Source organism: Paroedura picta, chromosome 5, assembly GCF_049243985.1.
Source record: "Paroedura picta isolate Pp20150507F chromosome 5, Ppicta_v3.0, whole genome shotgun sequence".
NCBI classification, from domain to species: domain Eukaryota; kingdom Metazoa; phylum Chordata; class Lepidosauria; order Squamata; family Gekkonidae; genus Paroedura; species Paroedura picta.
This window is the reverse complement of record NC_135373.1, coordinates 70,504,073-70,521,436: the sequence shown is the minus strand read 5'-3', so window position 1 is coordinate 70,521,436 and position 17,364 is coordinate 70,504,073. Positions and strand designations below refer to the sequence as shown.

Sequence of the window (17,364 nt, the reverse complement as noted above, 5' to 3'; positions counted from 1 at the left end):
TCCACTAAGTAGTCTCCAGTGATACTAGTGTTTGGATTGGCAAGGTTCTTCATACATGCAATTTTGCAAAAACTTTATCTAAACCTATTTGGGCATTGATGGCTCTTAGGCACAATCCAAATAGCCTGGTCAATCAACTCAACTTTAACTGTCAAACTTTTTGTGGTGAAAATTTGTACCATTTCAACTTTAAGCAGAAAAAGGGAACAAGAGCAGCAAGTTCCTTGAATTGTGTAAGATCTGAAGCACATCAAGGTACAAAATGCAGCTGCCAGGGTCCTCACTGGAACATCTTGGAGGGCCCACATCCAGCCGGTGCTAAGGCAGCTGCATTGGCTGCCAATTGCTGCCCGGATCCGGTTCAAGGTTTTGGTTTTAACCTTCAAGGCCATACGCGGGTTGGGACCCACATACCGCCTACCGCTCTATGCCCCCCGCAGGGCCTTACGCTCTGCGGGTGAGAACCTGTTGGTTGTCCCCGGCCCGAAGGAAGCGCGCCTAGCCTCGACCAGGGCCAGGGCTTTTTCAGTCCTGGCCCCTACCTGGTGGAATGAGCTCCCGGGTGATCTGGGGGCCCTGCGGGATTTGTCAGCTTTCCGCAGGGCCTGTAAAACGGAGCTCTTCCACCAGGTCTATGGTTGAGGCTGGGGTCAGCGAATCAGGGACATCGCTCCCCCCCTAGGAGTTGGAGTGTACGCTACTCCCCTATCCTTCCCTCTTCACCTCTTAATAATTGGGGGAGGGATGGGATTTTTAGCCGCCATGTTAGTAGATTGATGTTTTAATGGGAATTTTAATGAGATTAGTTGTTGTGACCCGCCTCGAGCCTATCGGGAGAGGTGGGAAATAAATATAATAATAATAATAATAATAATAATAAAGGTGTACTGCATGTGCATTTTTCATTTTTGAAATTAAAGCATTCTACCCCAAAATCTAAAGAGCCTCTTGTGGCGCAGAGTGGTAAGGCAGCCGTCTGAAAGCTTTGCCCATGAGGCTGGGAGTTCAATCCCAGCAGCCGGCTCAAGGTTGACTCAGCCTTCCATCCTTCCGAGGTCGGTAATGACTGGGGAAGGCACTGGCAAACCACCCCATATTGAGTCTGCCATGAAAACGCTAGAGAGCGTCACCCCAAGGGTCAGACATGACTCGGTGCTTGCACAGGGGATACCTTTACCTTTACCTTTTTTACCCCAAAATCTAGTCTTTTGAACTGATAACAGAAAGCTGGATTAGTCTTTCCCGCATACTTTCAGCTGCCTACTGAACAGCTCAGCAAAATTACATTTTATAAAGTGCTATCCCAACTGCAGCCCAATTGTCTATGTGAACTTTTTGATCACCATTAGTGTTTAGCATCTTACTGGCTAGTGCTAAGATCTGTGTCCAGACTATTACACTTTTAAAGGAGAAGTATAATTGTATCTGGAATGGAAGCCTAGATGATAAAAATTTGCAGAGACATAGCCCAAGCATTATTTATTTGGGCCAGTCCCAAATCTGCAATGCCTGTACACTGATAGCAATCAATGCATACAATTACAGGTCATGAAAGATTGATCTGTGATGGTTATGGGTAAGGTTGCCAGTTCTGGCTTAGGAAATTCCTAGCAATTTGGAGGTAGGGCTTGGAGAGAACAGAGTTGGGGGGGACCTCAGTGGGAATGGGATGGTATAGAGTTTACTCTCCAATGCAGCCGTTTGGAGAACAGTTGTGATTCCAGGAGATTTTCACCCCCCCCTCCCCAATCTGGGGCTTGAAGCCCTGACTGAGTTCCTGATTTCCTAAGCATCTTTAAATATACCATTTCCTCACGTGTGGGACCTCATGCTTGTTCTCATGAAGGATCTCTTAGTTCCACTTTTGTAGGAGTTAGCTGTAGTCATATATGGCCAAATGGCACACTTCTACAAGGTGTTTGCAGCAACGACAACCATAGTTCTAGATTCCCCCCCCCCCAATGAATAGTTAGCAGTCTTTTGGCTGAAACCTTGCATATCTAAAATTAAAATTGGTACGGAGGTAAAAATACTATTGCCAATCCTGTGGATTTGAGATGTGCAGTTCTAAAATGTTACAGGAAAGATTTATGATCTGATATCAAATACCAGTTCACAGATTCAGTTTCAGACATAAACCGTATCACACCTCAGTTACTTCTCATGTGACGAACCACTTCTTTGAAAGCGCCTTTATAAAAATTGAGCCTGATGTCCAAACTTAATAGAAAAACCTAGTTCTTAGGACTTTTCTCTGACTTGGAAAATTTCAAGGTATGAGGACTCTTTCCTCATGTGAAAATTGGAATGATATGGTCTTGTGAGACGGAACATTTGAAATTGGCTGTGATCTGCATGTTACATCCTTATCAGTGGGCTACCTAACACAAACACTCCTCAACTCCAGTAGCTCCAGGGAGATAGCTTGTGATGCCTAGCACTCTACACAGCATGCTGTGTGTTTTGGTCGCTATGCCAAGAGACTGCCATACAGAAGGTAGCCGGCCAGGCATTTTTCCATCTTTGCCAAGCTCAGCTACTAGCTCCCTACCTGTCCCCTGAACACCTGGCCATGGTGATCCATGCAACAGTCACCTCCAGAATAGATTTCTGTAACTCTTGGGCCTGCCCTTGACCTTGATCCAGAGACTTCAGCTGGTACAAAACGCAGCTGCTAGGGTCCTCACAGGAACACCATGGAGGACCCACATCTAGCCTGTGCTGAGGCAGCTGCACTGGTTGCCAGTTGCTATCTGGATCAGGTTCAAGGTTTTGGTTTTAACCTTCAAGGCCACACACGGGTTGGGACACACATACCTGAGGGCCCACCTATTGCCCTATGCCCCCCACAGGTCCTTACGCTCGTGGGTAACAATTTACGGATCATTCCTGGCCCCCAAGAAGCACACCTGGTCTCAACCAGGGCCAGGGCCTTTTTGGTCCTGGTCCTGACCTGGTCTAATGAGCTCCAAGGTGAGCTGTGGGCCCTGCAGGACCTTTCAGCATTCTGCAGCGCCTGCAAAATGGAGTTCTTCCGCCAGGTCTACAATTGAGGCTGGGGACATTGGGGAAGATCGATGGGGGCCTCCGTGGGGTCAAGCTGCAACTCTGGTTATCTTATCTCTCCTTCCTCTTCACTCTAGAAGGGTGGGTGGATGGGGAGTGTTTCCACCATGTTGTTTGGTTTGCTTGGTTTATTGTATCTTATATTTTTGTGTCCATTTTAATGGGGTTTTAATAGGGCATTTAACTAGATGTCTGTAATCTGCCACAAGCCAGCTTGAGAGTGGCGGGTAACAAATTAAATAATAATAATAATAGCAATAATTAATAATAGGAGTGTAATCAATGAACAGTTTGTGGTGCCATGTTAAAACTGCTAATTTTACAGTCAGTTGATAGACATTTTAACCAGTTAATTAAACAGTATGATTCACACAGTGCAGGCTGGGTGGGGATGGCCACGGAGGGCTACCTCTTTCACACCAACACCTAGATCCCCCAAAGGCCAGGCTGCTCAGGGAAAACCATAGGGGATGAACTGCCTCCTTCCCACCTGCCCCCCACATCTCCCAAAGGCTGGGCAAGGCAGGGAAGGTCATGGGGAGCTGCCTCCTTACTGACTCCTCACCTACAAGATGGGGGGGGTGTTGGTTGCCTCTTTCTCACCTACCTCCACATATTTTAAAGGCCAGGCTGGGCAGGGAAGGCTGAGGGGATGGACTTCCCACCCACCCATCTCCCAAAGGCCAGGCTGGGTAGAGAAGGCTGTGGGGGGTGTCATGAGCTGCCTCCTTTCCACCACATCTCCCAAAGGCCAGGCCAGGTAGGGGAGGTTTGGGGGGGCTTCTTCCTTCCCAACTCCCACATCTCCCAAAGGCAGGCAAGGCTGGGGGGGGGCTGCCTCTTCCCCCCCACACATCTCCCATGGCCCAGGCTGGGTGGGGAAAGCTACTGGAAGCTTAAAGCCCCTCTAAGAAGAGGGACGGTGGAAGAAAGCAAAGAGCAAGGACCCCCTGCAGGGCCACGGGGAAGCATTGTGAGCCCAAATCACTGGCAGTCTTCAAGCAAAGGTTGGATACACACTTTTCTTGGATGCTTTAGGATGCTTAGGGCTGATCCTGCGTTGAGCAGGGGGTTGGACTAGATGGCCTGTATGGCCCCTTCCAACTCTATGATTCTATGATTTTATGATTCAAATCCTGTAAGGGAGGACTCCTTGGAGGAAAAGTATTGCAAGGACCTCTCAGCTTCACCTTAGCCTTAGCTGAATGAGAACTTAGCCCAGTTAGATGTTCAACAGGCAGAGAGTGCTGATCAGCAGAAGGGAATGGAGCTGAAGACAAACCAGGGCTTAGATTCAACAGGTATTGCATGTGCCCCTCATTCCTCTCCCCAGTCTGCAGCTGCAGCTCCCTGCCTTGTCAGCCCACCTGGCTCATCTGAGCCAATTAAGCAATGCCAGTGATGTGCTAGAAGAAAGCTCCATTCTAAAAGGCACCACACAATGTTAGAAAGACAGTTAGTGACTGCAGAATACTTGAGTTATCATAGAGTAAGGACTAAGAGGCTGCTGACAGCCTGCATTAACTTGAAGCTGGAAGGCCTGGGTTGTGGAACTGCTCCTGCTGATACTCTTGAACAGTCTGAACAAACTCTTGATTCACTGAATTGAATTAAGATATTTATTGCGTTCTGTCTGTCCCCTGGCATTCTGTTTTTGAAATACTGATTCTCTCTGCCTTCCTGGCAGTTCATCTGTGTTTCCTTCCAGCAGAGAGATGAAATCTGAAACCAATACAGGAGGCAAAGGAAGAAGGTGGTTTCTCTCCCTTGCCTGGAAACTGGGAAGAGGTTGAGTATAGGGCAACTTACTGGCAGCAGGGCCTTTCAGAGAGGCCAGCACCTCTTCCACCCGGCAAGCAGCATAAAGAGGAAGAAAAGGACAGATAAGCCTCATGATTGGCCCTCATTGGGAGAGTGCTCTTTCCCTATGGGTGGCTTACCCTCAGAGATGGCCAATCAGTTAGGGAGTGAGTTATCTGTGTGCATTTTGAACTGATTGGCTATCATTGGCAAAGTGTTCTCTTTCTATTGGTGGCACACCCCCAGGGAGGGTCAATCAGATAGGGAGTGAGTTGTCTGCTTGCAGTTTGAACTGATTGACCCTCATTGGCAGAGTGTCCCCTCCCTATTATTGGCACACTCCCAGGGAGGGCCTATCAGGTAGTCTGCATGCAACTTCAATTTTATAATGTTTAGTGATACTGATGATAGTGATAGATTTTTTTTTTGCTGCATATTTGCCTGTTTTCAGCTAATGCTGCACCGTACTTCCATTGATACTTGTATGTTTTCTGTAACCTAAGAGGAATAGCTCACAACTTGGGTTGTGAGTCATGATGCTCCATCTTAGCTGCTTGGTTTCCCCATCAGCCACCTATATCTCTTCATCTAGCTCTTGATTTCTTTGTCCAGAATTCTTCCATATAAGGTGGATAACATCATCTTACATAGAGTGGCTAAATACTTGTACTTGTTATACAGTGCAGCTGGAGAATATAATTTCCCAGTAACTCCAGAACCTTGTACGGTATAATGTGAACAATCCCACAATTGCTATAAAATTTGCAGTGCTAAGAATGATGATAAATCTCTTATACTGCAGAGTTGCCTTGTGAAAAGGATATAAATTTACTTTCACCATGAGAAAATGTCAGTGGAAGGTTTAGCTTGCATGTAGTTCATTTAAATGCTCTAAACAGCATTTTGACCTTTGACGCCCAGCCGTGTCACACACATTAAAGGAGGATTCTTATATTTGAGAAATAATTCTTTTAAATTTTGATTTAACCTTGACATTCATCAGGGTGTTTTTGTGTAGCTACACGAAAGTATTTCATATAATTTTCAAAAAATCTCAAAGTATAAACTGTTCAGGTATGTTTACAATATAGAGGTATTTGATTTGTTTCCAGTATTTTTCCTATATAATTTCACTGAGCACTATTTTCCATTCTAGAGGAACATTCTAGAGGCACAAGGTAGCGTTTTTCAGTCACCTCCTGACAATTAACATAAATGACTTTGGAAAGGCTTGGCACAGAGTCCAAACTCAAGTCAATATAATTTAAGCACACCTGATTGTTCAGACTTGCTGAACTCCTGTTAATCAGATGTTAAGCTCTTCACCAAATCAGGATCCATTTGGTCTGTGACCTATTGCACATCGCTATATGGTGGAAGTGGTAAACAGTCACTTGAACCTGTTGGACTGGATCCATTATGACCTCAGTGAAGCTCACTGAATGGGGCATTTATGCCCTCCCCCCATTGCTGCAACCCATCATGTCCCCAAAATTCTGTTCCTCAAGGCCAAGAGACTATCATCAATGGTACTGGGGTGTGTTTCTGTGTGAAATAGAGTTCTACAAAAGAACAGAGATAGTCAACTGTTCCTTCCATCCTGTACCAGTGGAAGTGCTGTTGGGCTGTCACAAATATTGTTAATGCTTACAGAATATCTTCTTTGGCTTCAAAGAGTTGTGCATTCTGAAGGACAATTAATCATCTGTGGCCAAGTCAGAAGTTGGGCTACATCCATGCCTCCTATGTAGGCAAGACAACATGAGTTATTGAAGTGGAAACACATCTACTGGCATAGTCAGGAAAATGGAAGTGAATATAGACATGATGTCCATTACTCCCACTACCCTGACAGGTGGCAAGAAAGCAAATGCCACGAAAGATGGGCAGCGGTAGCAGGCCAGGCTTGGCCGCTGAGCTCCACTTTTCCAGGCCATCACTGCTCCACTCGGGGTTCTTCCCCACTGCCACTAGGCTCGATCACTGCCCAGCATCAGGCATTTTAGCTGACACTAGGGGGGGGGGTAGGAAGGATGTCTTGGCAATGCAATGGAAAAGAAATGCTGGGATAGGTGAGGCATGAGAGAGTTGTCAGTCCCCACAATTGCTGCTGCAGCAGCCACCTACTCAGCCCTCTGTGATATGTGTGCACATCCTTCTCCCTCTCGAAGCTTTGAGGTTCTGAGGCCCAATGATGGTGGCTCCCTGCCTGTCTGCCGGGGCATCAATGGCCCATTGCACGGGTACTTCAAGCAGACACATGGAGGCCCTGCATATGTTTACTGGTGCTGCTTCATATCCGCTGCACTTCCACCGCCCTCACCAGCAAGCCGACTCAGCTCCTCTGATGCCCCAGTACTCCTCGGCCCACAGCTCTTCCACCGCTGCCAGCCTGGTGTGTGGGGGAGATGGAGGGGAGCATGGTAGGCCTGCTGTCACTAATCTTTTGCTGTCTGACCTGACCAGATTTCCTTCTTTCTCCTGTTTCTCTCTCCTTTGTGCCCAGGAGCATCTTTGTTGTCATCAGGCTTCATCCCTCCCTCCTGCCTCACTCAGGCAATGTGCCCATCACAGCCACCCAGGCTGTGTGTGTCAAGCTCAGATGCCCTTTTGGAGGGCTCCGGAACCTCGTACAGGGCCCATTCCTGCCAGGTGGCACACGGGAAGCTTCACTGTTATTTCAGTTTGTGAAATTAGTGGTCAATGGAAATGGTTAGGTGAAGGTGTCCTGACTGCTGAACTGGGCAACTTATGTGTTTGGTTGCAGTGCTGTGCCTTCCAAACCAATACTCACAATGTCTCACAGCGAAATGTCAGTGCTGTGCAATGTGGAGGCTGGAAATCCCTGTGAAAGTCAAGACTTAATTCTTAGCCAACGTTTACAAACATGTGGTATAAAAGGCTGTTTTTGGCCCCTGCCCTAGTGAGGACTGCCAGCCAGAATCAGATCTGATTTTCAGAATTTTTTTGTCTAATTGCCATGACTCTTTCTCATCAGAAACATCATAGAAAGATCCTTGGTTTTAGATGCACATGTCTACTGAAGCAGGTTGTGACAAACTACGCTTTTTAGAAGCTCAGAAGTGCTGTATAAACTGCTGATGGACTACAAAGGGTTAATTTTTCACAGAAACATACAGCCTTGAGTGACAGGTTGCTCTAAGCATCAGAGAAAGAGTAAGACTTTAGAGCTGAATGTTGAGGAGAGTTCATTCAGAATTTAGCCCTGACTGAGACCAGTTTAACATATAGGGGAAGGTTGGCAAGTAGTGGGTAGTTAGATGGAGACTCCTATTCAGGCCAAGGAAAGGGAATATATCTTCTATGGAGAAGAAAATTCCCTACCCAGTCATATAGGCTCAGAAGAATGCAGAGGCCCTGCCTTGGTGTGATTAGAAACTGGAAACTTTAAGAGTTAGGTAAAAATTCAATACAAGTATTGGTATTTCAAGGGGTTTGTGTACTGGAGTGTACCAGTCTTCTGGAAACCAAAAGAATTTGAATACTCAAAGAAAGTGTATGAGAGTTTGGGGAAAACATTGGAACAAAAACCTCTCAACATAAAAAAGAATTAAGTAACTTAACTAGCTTAAGAAACTGTCATTAGCCTGAAACATGTAAGTCATATAAATTAAAGGGGGTTCCCATTTCTTCCTCAGGTTCCTGGGCTGAGCAAACACCCAAAATATTATACTGTGACAGAGTGGGACAACCAAAATTCTTCAGCCAAGAAGAAAAAATATTACTAGGGCAGCTCAGTCACAAACAGGAAAGAAAAATGGAAGGGAAAACTTGCTTCTGAGTGAGGGAAGTGGATAGGAGCATCACACAGGTATATATGGCCCACTTGACATCTTTCATTATACAAATTATCCAAACCCCTTACCATACAAATTATGCTAGTTTGGTCCCCTTGTGTGCATAGTTTTCCACTGATAATTGTCTGAAACAGCCTTTCTTTGCTCATTATACCAAAGTCTGAAACAGATTTAGAAATAATCTATAACAGTGTTTTTAATATGTCTGGCACTGGAATTACTAGCGTGAATCCAAATTTCCCCTGTGCAAAAGGAGGGTTCTTCTCTTAGTACTTGGCGAGGTCACCACTTTACCTGCACACTATATTAGCCTCCTCAGGAGCAGTTCTTTAAAGGGGATTCAAGGTCTTAAAGCAGGAAGTGGTCAGGAAATCCTAATTCCTGTAAAGAATCCCACATGCTGGTTTTTGGCTCCAATCCACTGTGTTTTCTTTTTCTTGTTGATCTAAAATACCTACACTTTGGTTACTTTGGCTGTAATAAAATATCCTGTGCTGTGGATTATATCAAAGACATGCTCATGTGACATGTGGATGAACTATTGTGTCTGAACCTGTTTCTGTTACTTTTCTTGTGGAAATGTTATGACAGATTTCCTGGATCTTTGGGCAATTCAGTATAAAGCCATGAAATGTATATTTTCTTGGGTGATTTGGGGGAGGGGATTAAACTAAAGATTAATGCATTCTCCCGAATTACAGAGAAGGGACAAGTGCTTGTTTAAGCGTACATAAAGTTTCTGTAGGCTGGAACTGATGAGAACTAAAACAAAACCCTGGCATTTCATGAGTGAAAACCCTAGAATATTCACAGCAAATGAGCTGTATCATCAGGTGTACTAAGGGGATTTCTGCACCCTTTAAATGTAGTGTCATGCCAGTCAAATGCAAGCTGAATATTCCAGCCCCTTCACATGACGTCGCCCATCACCAGCATCTGGTCTGCTGACTGCTCTCTACATCCTCCATCTTAAAGAGCTTCCCCAATAATCCCAAAAACTAGATTCAGAAAGTACTAGCGACCAGAGAGCAACCAGCAGCCAGCCAGTAAAAGGAAGGTATGGAGGCTCAAATGCACTAAAGCCATCTGCATCATCCTGCCGTTGCTCCCACCTCCCTCTCTCTTGTTCCCAGGGATGAAAATTACTTTTTAAAAATTGACGAACTTCCTGGGGCAATGAATAGGCAGACACGCGTGTAGACGATGCTAGATATAAAAGGAAAGTTCATGCAACAAAGCATGCCTCTTAAAAGTTTCCCCTCCCCCCAAAAAAATCAGGAATGATTTTAATTTACTCATTTATCAAAGGAGTCAGGCGCTCCGGGAGGCTCGTAGAATCATAGAATAATAGAGTTGGAAGGAACCTCATGGGTCATCTAGTCTATCCCCCTACACTATGCAGGACACTCACAACCCTGTCACTCATCCACTGTAACCTGCCACCCCCTTAAGCATTCACAAAATCAGCCTCTCTGCCAGATGGCTATCCAGCCTCTGTTTAAAAATTTCCAAAGATGGAGAACCCACCACCTCCCGAGGAAGCCTGTTACACTGAGAAACCGCTCTGTCAGTAACTTCTTCTGGATGTTGAGACGGAATTTCCTTTGAATTAATTTCATCCCATTGGTTCTGGTCCATGCCTCCAGGGCAAGAGAGAACAACTCTGCTCCATCCTCTATATGGCAGCCTTTTAAATACTTGAAGATGGTTATCAAATCCCCTCTCAGTTGTCTCCTCTCCAGGCTAAACAGACCAAGCTCCCCTAACCTTTTTTCATATGTCTTGGTCTCCAAACCCCTTACCATCTTTGTTGCCCTCCTCTGGACACGCTCCAGTTTGTCTACATCCCTCTTCAACTGGGGTGCCCAAAACTGAACACAGTATTCCAAGTGAGGCCAAACCAGAGCAGAGTAAAGCAGTACCATCACCTCCCATGATCTGGACACGATACTCCCATTTGATACAGCCCCAAATCCCATTTGCCTTTTTAGCCACTGAGTCACACTGCTGACTCATGTTCAATGTGTGGTCTACTAAGACTTCTAGATCCTTTTTGCACTTGCTACTGCCAAGACAAGTCTCCCCCATCCTATACTGATGTGTTTGGTTTTTCCTACCTAAATGCAGAACTTAACATTTGTCCCTATTGAACTTCATTTTATTCATTTTAGCCCACTGCTCGAGCCTATCAAGATCTTCCTGTATTCTGATTGTCCTTGGTTGTGTTTGCTACCCCTTCCAGTTTAGTATCTGTTAATTTAATAAGTATCCCCTATAAACCCTCATCCAAATCATTTATAAATATGTTGAACAACACAGACCCCAGGAAAGATCCCTGGAGAACTCCACTTGTCACTCTTCCCTAACTCCCATCCAAATTTCAAAATGATTGGTCCAAGAGATCCATGTGTAGGGGCTCCCGAAGAGGGTGCCCCCATCCCTCCATTATGTCCAATGGTTCCAATAATGGAAGGAGCCTCTAGACGTGGACCCCATCGACCAATCATTTTGAAATTTGGAGGGAAGTCTGGGAAGAGCCTCCTGGATCGACCCTGAAAGTTTGGAAGTTGTATCTAAACCTGCCATTCCCCCAGGCCCCAGGAAAGGCAGGAACACCAACATTCCCATTATAGTCTACAGTGCCATTGACTTCCATTGGTGCCAAAGGGTCTGAATTGGGCCCTTTGTACACAAGCCTACCCATGATCCCATAAGAGGTGGCTTTCCAAATCACTATGCTTCTATGATTCTATGCATAGGCATTGCAATGGAGATGTATGATTTTAAAAAATAATTAGCAGGCATTGTGGGACCTTTAAACTCTGTCAGAATATGGAGGAAGGGGATTGGTTTCCTGAATTGATTTATAGGCAGAAGTGTGATGTGTATAAGGCACGATGCTGTCTTCCAGCAGCAGGTAAGGAAGGTAAGACGCGCAAAAAGAAGGCAGACAAAGGTGAGACAGCAAAAAGGTGAGGAGGGTCAGTGGAGGGCGATATAATGTCGCGCTTTGCAATTCCTCAGGCATGACACTATTTTTACTAATGTGCAGAAATGCTCTTACAGTTGGAGCATTATATTTACATGGTATTCCATAAGCCATTTAGATTACGTCCAGTTCAGTAAATGTATTAAACTTCAGCAGGCATTGGCTGTAAAATGCTAAAAAGGTTCCATTTTTTTAGTGTGTAGTCAAACCTGTTTGACATAGGAATTTTGAAAGTGCAATATTACTTCCACATCCGCCTCCCCCCCAAGAACTGCCATCAGAATTCTCTCTCCTGTGATTTGAGACATGAACGTTACAGTGACACCAATTTCCCTGGTTTGTGGTAAACGCTGACATGTGTCAGCTATCAAATAGTGTCTGTAATCATTCAAAGTACAATCAGTTTACTTTATAGAATTTTTTTCAGATTGTTGGCTTGAGATCATAAACAGTTGATAGATGGCTCTGGATTTCTTTCTGATTTTGTATTTTTTTTTTTGTCTGCAGATTGACTTTGAAGATGTGATTGCCGAACCTGAGGGAACTCACAGTTTCGATGGGGTCTGGAAAGCCAGCTTCACCACCTTCACTGTGACAAAATACTGGTTTTACCGCTTACTGTCTGCACTTTTTGGCATTCCCATGGCTCTCATCTGGGGCATTTACTTTGCCATTTTGTCATTCCTCCACATCTGGGCAGTAGTACCCTGCATCAGGAGCTATCTGATTGAGATCCAGTGTATTGGCCGAGTTTATTCCATCTGCATCCACACCTTTTGTGACCCACTGTATGAGGCTTTTGGCAAAATGTTCAGTTCTATCAGAGCAACAGTACGGAAGGAAGCATAAATGACATTTTAAGGAGTCTGAAGAAAAGGTCTTTTCCTCCTGTGCCTTTTGTGCTGGTTTTATGGCTGTCATCAGTGAACAAAGTGACTAGCACCAAACAACTGAAAATGAAGCAACACAAATTAAGTAAAGAATCATTTGCTCAAAATTTCTTTACTACTTAGCTATCCCTCCTGAATTGATATATTTTCAGGAATGAGATCAGTCACTTTTTTTAGAACCCCTCCTAAAATTGCTGTGTTCTCATTCCTCCCTGCCAGTCATTTTGCTGACCCTCTGACAAATTGACTCATGTTCTGCTTACCCCTTCCATTCATTTGTTGCAAGATAAATTCACAACGATATGATAAAGAGCAGCAAGCATGTTTTCTAGCACTGTAACATTGCTCATCATTTTTCAGTGAGCAAAAAAATAAAACTGTCTAAAGCTAGTTCAGCATAAAGGACATGATAAGTCGGCAGATTTTAAACGAATGTTCTTTTTTCAGATGTATTGTCCATTGGCTGTAGCTCTTGTCCCTACCAAACTATATATGTCTGTTACACACACAGAGATCAAAGAAAATAACTCAGCTAATATGTGCTTCCAGAAAGCAATAGTACATTTAAAAGAATTACATTTTAAATTCAGACAATTTTTCATGCTGTTTTCTGTGTCCTGATATCCTTCAGGAAAGATTACTTGCAGATCTTTATATGTCCCTAAAAGAAGTATATAAGAAGACATTTTTAAAAAGTCTATGCTGAGTTTGACCAACAGTTTTCTAAGTCTGTATCATCAGTCTCTGATTGGTGGCTCTTGTTTGTGGCTCTCTAGTGATCTGTCCTTGTTTCCTGAGATCACCAAATGCAATTGGAACACACTTGCTTCATCACTTAACTATGACTCTCACAGATTTCAGTATTCAGGATCCTAATCAGCCAGAAATGTATTACAAATATATTTTTCGGATCTTAGACTCCCCAGTGTAGAAGCATTTCTGTCAACGAGACCTGTCTTTCACTGCCCATATTAATATGATGTTGCATCCCTCAGCTAATGGATACCAAAGTACTCTTTCTTTCAACATACTTGGAAACACATGCTCAAAGTGAATGAACAAATATTACTGCATATGAACTGGTTACTTCTTTAAAAATAGCAGTGTATCTAACTAATTCAGAGTCATGACAACAGCAAACTGAGTTTGTAGGGATGGTTGGGTTGGGTTGGGGGGTATTGTGTGAGGAGCCAGCTTTAAAATCCCCTAGTCAGCCAAGGTCAGCATGCTGCTAGTACATTCACGCTTTGCTTACTTCACACTAATCTGCCATAAGTGTTGCTTTAGCAACAGGACATTGTGATTGACCCCCCCCCCCCGTCCGCTGCTAAACTGAACTGTACACATCAATCAGGAAGCCTTCGTAGAGGTGATTTGTGATTGAAAATGCAAAAACAAAGCATTTGAAAATTTTATTTCATGCTGTGACCTGAGTAAAGCTTGTACCCTCACCATAATATAACTACTCTGGTGAGAGAATATCCTCGTTGACTTTGCATGGATCTGTGTTTTTGTTTTGTTTTTTAAATAGCTGTGAGGTTAAATTGGCTGGGATAAGCTTCCTTATGAATTCAAACTGAGGAATTTCAAGAGATGAACTTGTTATTGTTGTGGGGAACATCCCCAATGAGGTCTTGTTTAGAGCACAAAACTTAGAATAGCTTCAAGGTACAACTCAAGCATTATTAATGATAACACCCTGAATAGCGTTTTATGTAGTAGGGGTGTTTGAACTCCTTTTTAAACTCTATACTTATGGTTGGATCCCATGTCACATGCAATCTTTTAGTAGATAGGTTCTAGAATTGTTCTCATTCTTCAAACTCTGTAAGAAATTGTACTTTTAGATAAGCAGAATATCTTCATTGGCATTAGCTTTACTTTTGTATTGCAGCTTTCAAGCATGAGATATAACACAGTCCTTCCGTAAGCAGAAGTTGCCTCTGCATGCAGAAATGCACTTTTGGATCCAGCTCTTAGACCATCAGTACTCCCTAGTTTGCAGCATAGGCAACCTGTGATGCAAAACCCAGGGCTTCCTGAACACCAGCCTCCATTTCCTCATTCAATTAATGTCCTGCCATCATCAAAGGATGCATTTATAAATTGTCTTGCCGACTAAGTTCAAGATGACTTGGATTGCAGCTGCTTGCCCTGATTTTTCAGGAGCCATGCAGAACAAATTCCTAGGACACATGATCCCATGTCTCAGCTCACTATTATATGCCATTGACTGTTTAATTGAAAAATAAACATTGCAGAAAATGCTGGTATTATAAGATTTCCTTCACTGAGAAAGCCATGTTTTGCTAACATTAAGACAGCAAATATTCTATTCTTGGGAAAATGCAATTCTTCCTCCAGCATGATCTTTATTGCAATTTGGAGTCCCATATGGAATATTAGTTTGGTAATTGTCCTCTTGTTGTACTCGTGTTCCCACTGCCTGCCAGCTCAACATTGGAAGAAAAAAAGAAATGATGTTACTGATGTGGTGCAAAGGAATGCACATCACTTCTAGAGTTTTATCTGGAAGTGATGTCATGGGGCAGGCAATGCCATTTTCCCAGGGCTCTGCCCTTACAAAGGTTTTTGAACTTCTCAGTGATTAGCTGACAGTCCTATGGAAGTTTTATAGAAGCTCAGAAGCATCCTACTTATAACTTTTTTAAAGCCTTTAATTTTGATTCTGTATTTTTGTTTCTTACTAATTTAAAAGCTGAACTTTTGTCCACTATACTAACCAAGCAAGGGAGCGCTACTTATATCTTTGCAAGAAAATGAGTAAAGTGAGCAATGCTACTCCAATTTTTCTAAATAGTGTCCGGCCATTTCATGAACATGCTTCCTTTTCCTTGCTGTTATTCATCTTTCCCAGTTCTTTAAAGATGGTGTCCCGCCCACAGCAAGGGTTCTGGAAGGCTCACTTGTGAATAATGTGTCACTGCTGCTGGACTGAATAAACTGCAGAGCAAACTAACTGTACCCTGGTGCCAGAATGCTGTATGAAAAGTGCATAAAGTTGCCTTGTACTGAGTTATACTCTTGGTTCACCAAGCTTAATAGTTTCTACTTTAATGGCAACACCTATGTATTGAGATCCTTCTAAAGGAGGTACCAGAGTTTGAAACTAGGGACCTGCATGCAAACCAAGTACTCTCTTTACTTGGTTTCCATGTACTAATAGACATTTTGCATTGGCCTAGATGGCCCAGGCTAGCCCTATGTCATCAGATCAGGGATTCCCAACCAGGGGTTGACAGGAGCTCCAGAGGGGGTCTGTGGCCTTCCCCGTCCTGCCTTATTATTTATTAATTACATTTATATACCGACTTCCCTGGAGGCTTAGTGGACTTGGCCACAAGCTAGGGATCCAGCCACATCCATTGCTGCCCTTCCCCCCTCCTGAGCATGAGTGAATTCTCCTGTGGTTTCTGTGGCTGGGAGGGGGCAGAGCCTGCATGCCTATTCCTGTCTTAAACCATGTCCTGTCTCTCCTCCCTTACCTTTGCCTGTTAACCTGGGTGATGATGTCACTTCTGGGGGTGTGGTAGGTAGGTGTGGCCAGCTGGCATCACTTCTGGGCCTCCTTGAAGCCAGAAAAATTATTTCCAGGTTTCCTCCATGGTCAAAGTTTGGAAAAGGATACATTTCTTCACAGCTAAGCAGGGTCAATGAATGGGAGTTGACGGGGACAGCCAGTGGCATACCACCTCTCTTTATCTCTTGTCTTAAAAGACGTGGGAGGGGAGCTCTGGCTCAACAGCACAAATATTTTTGTTCTCAAGACCCAGGCTATATTAAGTTGACAGAGAAAAGACAGCAGGGTGTTGCCCGCAGAAAATGTCTTATGTAGGGGGCAAGTCACTGTTGAAGTCAGTCCTAGCTAATTTGCTGTGGTTCTAAGTGGTGCCTTTCCTGTTGCAACAGGATCTTTGAATGAGGGAGGAGGTTTCATATATTTTTGGCACATAAATTGCAACTCTAGGATTTTTTATATTTTTGCATTTAAATCAAACACTGGTCTGGCTATAGTTTTATGTTTTTACTATGTACATATTGGAGAATGTACTACTAGGTATATATTTTGCAGTATGGCAACACAGCTTTGGTGAGGATGTAAACAAAATATATTTTATCTTTCTAGATGGAAAAAAATCACTTTTGAAAGCTACTGCATAAAACATGTATCCTGAAAGAGCTCCCAAATGCAAATAAACTGCTGATCTGGAATATTTACATAGCGATTGTATGCTTACAAGGTATAATAACTGACACTTTAAAAAAATCTGCATGTTCAACAACCAAGGCTACAATCTCCACAATAAAAACTTTTAATAGATGTCCCTGTTTTGACTACGTATTTTTCTTGGAATATCTGATTGCAAACATGTGCAAGTAATAGCCCATGCTGATGGATTCAAGAGCAGTTCCTTGCACCATCGTTCTTGCGATCCCACTAGTGCCCCACCACTCCAGCCTTACTGGGCTGGCCTTAATTCCAGTGATCCCAGGTGGTAAATATATGGTGGTGCCTTCCATTGAAATATAGTTCATGACAAGTATTTCTGAGGCGCAGTTGCCTGGGTCACTTGGCCTGAAATCTGGCCCTAGTTAGGGTTTTAATGCATTAGTCAATATGTGTGTAGTGGAAAACCTTATTGTGTCCAAACATGATCCACCTAGCTCTGAACAACAATAGATCTGTAGTGTTGGACAGGGATATTTCCCAGCCTTTTAACTTGAGGTTGAATTTAAAACAGTGAACATACCATTTTCTCTACCCCATGAGTTTCAGTCT

General features: G+C 43.7%; 1 protein-coding gene across 6 annotated transcripts in view; it reads left to right on the top strand.

The window, feature by feature from the left end:
• Window positions 1–16,905, top strand: part of CAV1 (caveolin 1) — a 33,688-nt gene extending 16,783 nt beyond the window's left edge. For all 6 annotated transcript variants that reach the window (XM_077338445.1, XM_077338448.1, XM_077338451.1 and 3 more), the window contains exon 3: window positions 12,181–16,905. In XM_077338445.1, coding sequence (XP_077194560.1) covers window positions 12,181–12,522 — 342 coding nt within the window. In that variant the 3' untranslated portion in view covers window positions 12,523–16,905. The remainder of the gene's footprint in view (window positions 1–12,180) is intronic.
• Window positions 16,906–17,364: the final 459 nt, after the last annotated feature.